We start from the raw sequence: 11,086 nt of genomic DNA, 5'->3' as shown, positions 1-11,086 counted from the left end.
GTAAAACTTCTATTCTTCAGGGCACGAAGCGAATCACTCTCTTAGTAGAGTCTGGTGGCTGTGTGTGGTTTGGGTGCATAGATAACATATGGGAGATAGGGTCCTAGATAAGAGATTTGAGCAAGCTTATATCCAGGAGAGAACGTTCTTCTTAAAACCTCGTTTTGTTAAAGATAGGTCACTGGGTTTGAAAATGAAACCATTTGGATTTTTATTTTAAACTTTGATTTATAATTGTTTTCATTAGGTAGAAATTAAAGGTGGAGCACATGATTATTACAATGTCCTTCCCAATAAAAGCCTGTGGAAAGCTTATATGGAAAATGGGAAGAAGTTGGGAATAGAATTCATTTCAGAAGATGCGATGTTGAGTACCCCATCAGGTAATTCATTCTTTCTTAACACTGTCATTCAGATACTGAGGGAAGGGAAAATACCATGTGGGTTAAATGAGGTTGTCGACTGGCTGTGGAGGCGAATGGTGGTGATGGGGGTGACTGCCTATTGGTTTCTTGACACGGGTCTTCACAAACTCAGTAGTAAGGGGAAGGAACTAATGGACTGGTCAGTCAATGACTGTCAGTGAGCAGATTTCAAAATCACCAACCTACTTTTTGCTCTGTATTTTAAGCATTTCTAGTATTTAAGCTTTCATCTAATTTCAAAGTAAACTGTCAAAAGAACAGAATTTTAGTTTTTCTCCTCAAAATAAGATCACTTAATTACCTGGGGCATTTTAGACTTCTGACGTGTAAAATACAACTATTCGAATTTAAATAAGCCTAAGTATATCTTAACGATCCCTGTTTGCCTAGTGGTTACACATTGGCTGCTAACTGCAAGGTCAGCAGTTTGAGAGCACCAGCTGCTCCTGGGAGGAGAGACGAGGCTCTGTACCCTTGCACAGTTTGTGTCTCAGAAACTTACAGGGCAGTTCTGTCTCCTCAGGTTGCTATGAGTCCGCATCTACTGGATGGCAGGGGGTGTGGTTTTGGAAGTATACTTTAGGGTTATTTAACTTTTTCCCCTTTATTTTTTTATTATTATTATTATTTTTTTTAACTTTTTCCCCTTTAAATGCATTTGATAGCCATATGTTTTTCTATTCCTAAAATATAATGCTTTTTGATGATATAGAGACTCAAAGGGAATGTGGTGATGATAGTGCCATTTGTTGATAGAGGAGTTTAAGAGAAAAGACAGGTTGTATCACATTGTTGTTGATGTTAGTTGCAGTGGGGATGTTATGGGCGACAGAACTAAATGTTAACCCCATCTGTGCCACCCTCGTAAGTCAGTCATGTGAGGGCTTTCCTGTGTGTTGCTGACCTTGACTTTATGAAGTATGAGGCCCTTTCCCAGTGATTGGCCCCCTTTTCACGTGTCCAAAGTAAGCAAGAGTAAGTCTAAACATCCTCGCTTCTAAGCTGTACTTCTGACTGTACTTCCTCCAAGAATGATTTGTTCATTCTTTTAATAAACACACAAAAACCCACCCAGACTCAACTGCCATCACGTCAGTGTCGACTCCAAGCGATCCTACAGGACCGGGAAGTCCTCTGGGTTTCCAAGGCTGTAACTCTTTACGGGAGGAGTAGAAACCCTCATTTTTCTCCTGGGGGCGTGGCTAGTAGTTTCAAACTGCTGACCTGGAGGTTAGCAGCCCAACGGGTAACCCTCTAGCCCACCAGTGCCCCTTAGTCTTTTCGTAGTTCATGGTTTGGTCACTGCTCTTCACCAGGACCACTGTTTTGAGTGCATCCATTCTTCTCTGTCTGTTCCTTGTCATCGTCTAGGTTTTGTATGTAATAAGGAAATTTAAAATACCATGGTTTAAAGCTTCTTTCGCAGCAGGTTTGCTCAAGTAAATCATTTGATTTCTTGACTCCTGCTTGCTTTGACTGGGGTATAAATTGGTCACAGTTCCTGGTGTGTTATATGAATAATTTAGCATGTTCAATTTGAGGCGCCTAGAATATTTGCAAAGGTGGCCTGGTGGCCCAGTGGCTTCCTCATTGGGTGCCAGCTGGAAGGCCATCAGTTCAAACTCACTAACCACTCCATTGGCTCAAGATGAGACTGTGCTTCTGCAAAGTTGCGGTCTCAGAAACCGTAAGGCAGTGGTTCTCACCTGTGGGTCGTGACCCCTTTGGGTTTGAATGACCCTTTCACAAGGGTAGCCCAATTCATAACAGTAGCAAAATGACAGTTATGAAGTAGCAACAAAATAATTTTATGGTTGGGGGGGTCACCACAACAGGAGGAACTGTATGAAAGGGTCGAGACATTGGGAAGGTTGAGAACCACTGCCTTAAAGAATGGTTATACCCTGGCCTCTAGAGTCACTGTGAATCGGAATCACCTTCATGGTAATAGGTTTGGATTTGTTTGTTTTTATAGAGTTTCTAAATAGAATTTTCCAATAGCCTATTGAATTTGGGCCCCCTGAAAGGTATATCTAGATTGTAGATATAGGGATTGGGAGTTTATGGAAAATAACGTAAGCTATAGGCGTTAGTGAGCTGGTCTGAGTACATACAAAGAGACCCAAAGATGAAGCTCCGGAGACCAACAGCACTGAGGAGAGAGGCAAAGGGAAGGGAGCTAGAGGAGATGATGGAGGAAGGTCGGAGAGAAAGCTAGCTGTCGAGGAGGGCGTGGGATCATGGAAGCCACGGGACTGGAGAATTTCTCGGAGGAGTAAGGCATTTTAGGCATGGTAGACGTTGACCAAGATAATGTCACCTGGTGTCCACTGGACTAGCAATTCGAAACTTAAGAGTTGGCTTGAAGAAAAAACTTAAAGGCTGGTTGGATTAACTGGTGCGCTTGCAAAGGCAGACTCTTCATTTTCAAGAACAGTTAGCGTTAAAGGAAAGCAAACTGAAAAACCCGACAACTCTGAAACACACTGCCATCTGTGAAAAGAGACAAGATGGAGCGAGAGAGCAAGCTCAGACATGACAGCGACTGAGGCGGGTGCACGTCCAACGCTGTTCGTTCTGTTGTGCGTAAGGTTGCTCTGAGCTGGAACCGACTGGACAGCACTGAAGACACAACAGTGGGAGAGGGTGGAAGCAGATGCCGGTAAATGTTCAGGAGAGAGGGCAGGGCGTTCAGACACGGCTCCCTAAGCAGCTGTTGCGAGCACGTGGGTGAGCATTGACCTGGTGGACGGAGGATTGAAAGGAAGCAGGTGGCCAGGGCATCCGAGTTTTGTGTTGTTCCCCCCACACACACACACACACTGAGTTGTCAGCTGAGGAAGAAGACCATGAATCCACAGTTGTGGCAGTCTTCGTAGTCATGCATGAGGAAGCTTCAAAAAGTTTGTGGAAAAATTGAGTAAAAAGATCATGGAATTTTCCCATATACTTTTAGAAGCCCCCTTACATGTTTGCCCTAGCCAGTTTCTTCAGTCTAGCAGTAGGAGAAAGAATGCTGGTTAGGAGAAGGAAGTGCCTATAGGTTAAGGCTTATGGGTGCAAGGGTCTGGCTCTACAAGGAAGGTCTTGGAATAGGCTGCAGGCCTTCGCCTGTCTGGTGTCCTGTTGTTTCATAACCGCTGTGTCTGCAACCGTTTCTGGCAGCCTAAGAACATGGTGAATTATTCTCTCAAGCAGTACATTGTCACGGAGGCCGCTTGCCTCCGTTCAAAGTCCGCCCTCAGCCTGGTTTTACCTTTAACCTAGTAGCGATGAGACTGGGGGTGTTATTTAATATCTGTAACTCATATCTGATGGTTTTCCCATGTCATCATCCAGTGGAAATGGCTCAAAATAGTCAATGAGAACACATCTACTTCCAAAAAATCAGCCACTGTGTAGGCTCAGCGCTCACTTTCACTCTGCCACACACACTTCAGAATCGCTTCGATGGTCTGGGACAGCAAGTGAGCTTAGAGACGAGGACCAGTGTGGTGGGAATGGAAGAACAGGAAGGCCACGGATTTGATTTTGGATATGCTAGCTGCGATGTTCTTTGAAGACAGCCAAGAGGAGAGACCAAGCTAGCAGTTGGGTGTGCAGTTGTGGAGCTGAGAACAGACTGGGAATGCATTTGACGTGGGGCTAATTAATTAGAAAGCATTAAAAAAAGCAAAAATCTCGTGCCATCAAGTTGATTCTGATGGATAGTGGCCCTACAGGACAGGTTAGAACGTTCCCTTGTGGGTTCCAAATCTCTAAATATGTTTTTATCATTTGATTGGGAGCTCTTACAGATATTATAACAATCCATAATCAATTAGGTCAAGCATAATTGTACAATTTCTGCCACCGTCATTTTCTAAACATGTTCTTTCTTCTTGAACTCTTTGATAGTCAGCTTCCTTTATCCCTCCCGTGCTCACCCTACACCCCAGGAACCCTTATTGTATTATAAATAGTTATTATTTTATTTATCTTTGCCATATCTTACACCATCCACTGTATCTGTTCCCGTACAATTCTGCTGTTTGTTCCCCTTGAGGGGAGTTACACAGTCATTTTTGCTCTCGGGTACCCCCCGCCCCTCTTCCCATACCTCTGAGACTAAATCTTTATGGGAGTACAAAAGCTCATCTTTCTCCCATGGAGTGGCTGAGGGTTTGAGCTGCTGACCTTGCTGTCGGCAGCTCAATGGGTAATCACTGTGCTGCGGCCAACATCAAGACAGATGATCGCATCAGAGGAGGAAAGAACCTGGAATTGAATTTTGAGTAGCTAGTATTTTATGGTCAGAGGAGGCTACACCCCAAAAAGTTAGAAGAAGGGGCCATCAGAGAAGCAGAAAGGAAACAGGGAAGGGCAGTGTTAGAGATGGCAAGACAAGAAGAAACTGTCGGCAGGGTGCAGCCCTGCTGAGAGGGCAGGTAAGCCCGAGCCTGAAGGTACTCACCAGTCTGTGAGTGCAGATGGGTAGTGACTGACACTGAGGAACCAGGAGGCGGTGAGGCCGTGAAAGCAATGACCAAGAACAGCTTCCCAAGGAGCGTGGTTCTGTTGGTGTAGTCACAACTTCATAATTCAAAAATACTGATCAAATATCACTTCTCTTACGCTGTGTGTTCCAAGGATCTACTGATTTTGGAAATGTTACTTTCGTGGTTCCTGGGATTCACCCATATTTCTCCATTGGCTCGAACGCCCTGAATCATACTGAGCAGTACACGGAAGCTGCAGGTAAGGGGCAGGAAAAGTGGATGCTCTGCCTTTCTCCAATAGGAGTTGCCTTTCAGACGGTTGAGTTTAACCTGTCGTTATCTTACTGCATGACCTCACCTCAGATGATAGGATTTTGTGGAGAAGTTGGGGTGGCAAATTAAATACTGAGAAGTGAATAAATTCATATGTAATAAGTATGGGGGTATTTTTATTTATTTGTCTCTTATTTTGTAGGAGCACAAGAAGCTCAGTTCTACACTTTGCGGACGGCCAAAGCTCTGGCAATGACTGCACTGGACGTGCTCTTTAAACCAGAGCTGCTAGAGCGTATCAGAGAGGACTTCAAACTGCAGCTTCAGGAAGAGGAATTTTTACATACAGTAGACTAAAAGGAAGATTGGGGAGCCACTTAGGAATTACTAAGAAGCGATGACTTTTTCCTCTGATCATCTTGAATGAAGGAGGCATGCTAGCTTTTTAATCACAAAGGAATCAAATTGTTCTTACCTGAAACATGAGGATGTAATGTGTAAAAAATACATGATCACTTAGCTGAAGGGAGAATTTTTGGAAAGTTTTATTTGATAGAATTGTGATCTTTCAGAAACTGATATGTGATGGCATATCTTGGATGGGCTTTGGTTTACCAGTAATGATATTTTATAAATGTATTTATCTGGTTGTGTCAGTGCATGAGTTTGAAAAGATCCTAAGAGATTTGAAATTTCACATTCAGAATTGACATACAAGGAAAGAAGCTTTTGGCATTTTAGAAAGTGGGTTTTAAAATTCACATTCTAAATTCAGCAGTAGTTCGTTTTGAATGGGGAACCCTGATGGAGTAGTGAGTTGAACTGCCAACTGCAAGGTTAAGAGTTCAAAACTACCAGCTTCTCCGAGGGAGAAAGTTGAGACTGTCTACTCTCAGAAAGAGTTTCAGTCTCAGAAATGCACAGGGCCAGTTCAGCTGTGTTCTCTGAATAAGAATCAACCCAATGGCAGTGAGCGAGTTCATGCTGACTATCTACGATACCTGTTTTGGTTCAGAGCAGGTGTGGGGAACCTTTTTCTGCCATGGGCCATTTCGATGATTAGAACACTTAGTTAACTCACACCTAATGTGCTGGCTGCAGCTGCTTCTCTTTGGGGAGGCGTGTGATGTTAGTGCGTGTGATGTTAGCGGGTATTGATGATTGCCCTGAGCCTTACTTGACTGAGAGGTCAGATAGTCCCCACCCGGTTTAGAGAATCTCTGCATTATGGTAAAGGTGTGTTTTACATCAGAGATGGTGGAAGAAAGCAACTCAAAACTCTGGTGCAAAGACTAGCTTTAGTTCTGCCTTTTGAAGGAACGAGAGAAGGAGTGGCGCTGAAGTGTTGTTACTGTGTTACCATGTCCTGTAACAGGGAGGTAGAATTGATTCTTGCTGTAATCCGGGTGCCCAATGTGTTCTGGAAACATTTGCAGAGAGAAACAATAACGGTTCTTGTTTGTCTTGAATCTTCAGTGTCATATGACTAGTCCCCCTAACTTAATGAACTCTTTTAAGGTTTCTACTCAGAAGCCAGCCTGGTGGTGTGACAATATTGTAGTTGACTTGAATTCTGAGCCTGTGGAGACCCCATCCTGACTCAATGAATACTTACTAAAAGTTTTTCATGAGTATTATTCTGAGGTTGGTTTCTTGAACGTGGTAGAAAAGTGTGAGATAAAGGTAAAATGACTATTTTAAGCTGTGCATATACAAAAGCTCCAGTACCCTTTGTTTTAGAGCACATTCTCAATGTTGAGTATAAGTATTCCAAAATGATGAGACGGCTTTGGGGGTGGGGGTGGGTGCTGGGGGGATGGATACCACTTGGCCTGTAAGCATGTCACTTGGAAAATGAGAGTTGGGTTAGGCCATTTGTCCTTACAATCCTTTCCTAAAGTAATTTAAAGGTGCAAGGAACAAAGGATCAATTGGGGAGGGTTAATAGTTGAGACTGACGTTTCTTCCTGATTGGGCCTGCCCAGGCTGTTTTTATACAGGCAGAGCGCCAGCAATGGCTTTCACATGGGTAAGGCTTAAAAAAATGTAATTACACTGGATATGATCTGCAACACTGAAAATATTTTGTCTGGTCCTTTACAGACCAAAAAAGTTGCCGGTCATTTTCTGTGTACCTGTCAAATCCAGCCTCCTTCTCTTTGACTTACAACCTGGAATCAGATCTTCTCCAGGAGACAAGCTGCTGAGCGGCACCTGAGAAAGGGAGAGGCGAGGTCACGGGCCCTGCCATGGTGACCCTCACGTGGTGTCACGTGGTGTGGTCGGACTTTGTGCTCAAAACCGAAGGGAGCCAGAACTCACCGGGTCTGCCTTATTTTTCCAGATCCTTACAATTTCCCAGTGTTGACCGTCTTCCACTCTTCAGTTGCTCTCTCATAGTGGAAAATAGCTTCATTCTCCGTCTCTCGCATGTTCCAGCTTCCGCGGATTTTGCTTTACTTTGCTCTGAGATACAGCTACCCCATTTCCCTATACAAGCCAGTCTCCTAACTCTGCACATCAGCTTCTAGTGACTCCCCATGCCACCCTTTGTCTGATGACTCAAAATCAGTTGGTACATATTTATATTTTATATTCTAGTGAGGGTACCAATAACGACTGTTCTTTAGGCTAAGAATCTGAAACCTCTGATTATGTAAAGCAGAACTTTATTTTCTCTATTAACAATCCTATACATAGGTTTATCAGCTTTGAAGTTTAAAACTCCTGTACCCGAAGACCCGGTTTTATTTTCTAAAGCCGTATACATTTCTAGCTTGGTGATTGCTAACTGTGATGTCCCCGTACATACATGCACATCACTGTCTTGGTGAAGAGTCACAGTTAATTATTACTCAAAGGATTCGTATTTTGCATGTGGTTTTTATTAGCATTTGCTTGTGCCTCATAGACTTCTAAATGGACAAGCTAGAGAAAGGGAAGGTTGGCAACATACTGCTGCTGATTCATGTGCAGTTTGGATAAGCGTCAGAAAGAGGGAAAGATGTGGAGTTGCATCTGGCATGCAGGCCATTGGTATACACAGAGCACTTCTGTCTGCATCAACTCATGCTGGGAACAAAACTGAGTTACCACTAATATGTGGGTCAATTTTTATTCTCTTGAGTCTTTGCAGTATAATATTTTCCTTTCTCCCCCCTCCTCAAAAGGATATGGTCAAAATAGGGGATACTTTACTCATGATAGATACCTCTGTTTATAAACCTATGACAGGTTTATGGCAGACACAGAGGGGGTTGAGGCCATAAGCTCAGTAGTCAATGTGGAAGCAGATTGTTTTTCCAGATTTCACCAAGTTCACATCCTTTTAACTTAAAAAACCAAACTCACTGCTATCAAGTTGATTCTGGCTCATAGCGATCCTCTAAGACAGAGTTGGTTTCCGACACTCGATCGTAAGGGACTAGAAAACCTCATCTCTCCCTTGTAGATTAGCAGCCCGATACGGAACCCACCTCCCTCGCTGACTGGCGTCCTGTTAGTTCCGACTCTCAGTGACCCTATGAGACAGAGTAAGGCTGCCCCGCTTTGTGGGAGTGGAAAATCTCGTCTCTCTGCCTTGGAGCAGCTGATGGATTCAAACTGCTGGCGTTGCCCTTAGCACCCATTGTGTAATCACTACACCACCAGGGCCCCTTATTTAATCTTAGGTTGTGGTTATTTAATAGAATTCACATTTTAAGTACTCCTTTATGCTTTTTATATGCCGGTGAGATAGTTGAAGGAGCCATCCCGGTGATCCAGTGAGTGCTCGGCTGCTCCCTGGGAGAAAGGTGTGGCAGTGGACTTCTGTAACTGAGTCTGGGTGATCCGTGTTGCCCAACAGTCCCTTTCCGTTGGAGTCCTGCTCGACGGCAATGGGTTTGGTTTGGGATTTGGAGTTAGCTGAGACATATCTCTTAGAAGTGAACATGAATCAGTATTCAAATAAAGGCTGGAGACACCAGCCCTCATGTCCAGAGGAACCAACTCTAGCAGATCTTCATTCTACCATTTGAATGTAGGAAACCGCCTCCTTCGGGGTTGAAGCTCCATCATCTTTGCACTCATTCTTCAGGGGTATGTTTACTACGTGACTGCTAAATTAACCTTGACTTCAGCTACTGTGGCTGGTTGTGATGTACCATATAAGACGGTTGTGTATAGTTTATGATAAGGTGGTGTAATAGTTAAAGCTCAGTAATCAAAAGGTTCATTTGAACTTAACTGGTAACGCCAAGAGAGAAGACCTGGTGATTGGGTTCGGTAGACATTGCAGTGTAGGACACTGGAACCGTTCTATTCTGCCCTCTAGGGTCCCTGTGACTTGGAATCAACTCAGTGGCATAAAGCCACAATACTTAGCTTGCCTCAGAAAATCTATGATGACTTCTCAGTTATAGCAAATCCGTGTTAGATGGACCACTCATGAAACCCTTCCCATTTCATTGCCTGTAGTACATAATAGCTGGAGCACGCAGGATCAGTTAGAATATTTTGTGTGTTGTGAGTATGTGTGTAAACTTGTGTTTTGATTTCCCACATCCCTCCAGAGGAGTGTTTATTAATATAAGTTCTCACAAGATTTACTCCATGTGAGCAACACTGGAGTTGTGGGGACAAACCTGCTTGTCCTGGAAAATTCTGAGGAAGTGTTTCTGATATTTTGATCTAAGAGAAGAAACGTTAAACCTTTGTTAAAGGCTGATGGTCTAATTGTATAATGTTAAAGAACTCTGAAAATGTTTGTATTGTACACGGTCATTTCTACTTGAAGAGCATCTCTTTAGTCTTTTGGACTAAACTCTCACACTAAATTTTTATTGTGAAACAAACCAGTTCTTTGTGCTAGCCAGCGACTCTTTATAAACTGTTAGATCATGGCAAATTACTTCTTTATTTTTTACATACTTCAGCATGCTTTTTACACTACAATTGTGTAGTTGAGGATGACACATTTTGATTTGTATAAGGTTCATATTTTTAAATAAACAGCCTCTGCATCAGATTAGAGTAATAGTAACATTTAATACATACATAATTAAAATATGTGAAAAACCTGAAATGTTAATAAATATGTATATCCAAGAACGGTTGTATTGTGGACCTTCTTTAACAAAAGACATTTGATATAGTGAAAATACATTAAGATGGAACTATAAGTACACAAGTATAGTGTGGTATACTGTAATCTCATTAAGTTATTAGTCTTACAGATGTTGGCTTGCTTTTAAACTATGAGTGTCATGTATTCATAGGAAAAAGTTTTAAGAATGATTACATCCTTTTGTTTAAAAATGATTTTCCTAGTGTAACTTGCCAATTTAAAGTGTATGTAAGAAGAGTTAGATGTACAATTATAGTATTGAACTTTTAAAAATTTGCCAATGAAAAGTAGTTCTGTGTAATAACTCAATCAATTTAGATTTTTTTCACTGGCTAAAAAAATAGATGTATCCGGTGAAAAAATTACAAGTATCCATGTTTCTATATTTAAACTAGCTTTCAAAATAGATTCAAAACTCTCTTTTCCAGTGATTAAAATGTAAGATGAAAACATCCAATCACCTTAAAAAATAGACCTCAGAAATATAAAATAAGAAAGACTATCAGGTCAGGGTTTTACATAGATAAGCAGTGTTTTGGGTCAAAGAATAAGTAGGTATTGCCCCCCCGGGATGCATTTGAGAGAGTTAGAACTTTCACCTATTTGTTAGCATAAGAGAATGGTGAGCAGGTCAAAGCCTGCATTCCCCTGAGTCTCATTTATTCAAGGAGTACTAAAGTTTAAGCTTATGTCATCTGACCTGCTAACATTGTGTGCTGTTGTATAAGAACCTGAAAGAGCTCATCAGAAGCCCAGTGCCCCACCAGCCTATGTGATCACAAGGTGTCGAAGGGATCAGGTGT

At 42.4% G+C, this 11,086-nt stretch overlaps 1 protein-coding gene across 1 annotated transcript in view; it reads left to right on the top strand.

The window, feature by feature from the left end:
• The window catches only part of PM20D2 (peptidase M20 domain containing 2), a 16,695-nt gene extending 7,938 nt beyond the window's left edge, over positions 1-8,757 (top strand). Inside the window, exons 4-6 of the mRNA XM_013004274.3 lie at positions 248-383; positions 5,055-5,162; positions 5,379-8,757. Of these exons, the coding sequence (XP_012859728.1) occupies positions 248-383; positions 5,055-5,162; positions 5,379-5,533 (399 nt within the window). The 3' untranslated portion in view covers positions 5,534-8,757. The remainder of the gene's footprint in view (positions 1-247; positions 384-5,054; positions 5,163-5,378) is intronic.
• The last annotated feature ends 2,329 nt before the right edge of the window (positions 8,758-11,086 follow it).

Source organism: Echinops telfairi, unplaced genomic scaffold, assembly GCF_000313985.2.
Source record: "Echinops telfairi isolate 266 unplaced genomic scaffold, ASM31398v2 ScPeMD7_3533;HRSCAF=4204_0, whole genome shotgun sequence".
In the NCBI taxonomy this organism is placed as follows: Eukaryota; Metazoa; Chordata; class Mammalia; order Afrosoricida; family Tenrecidae; genus Echinops; species Echinops telfairi.
Note: the sequence above shows the minus strand (reverse complement) of the source record. Positions and strands in the feature narration are given on the sequence as shown.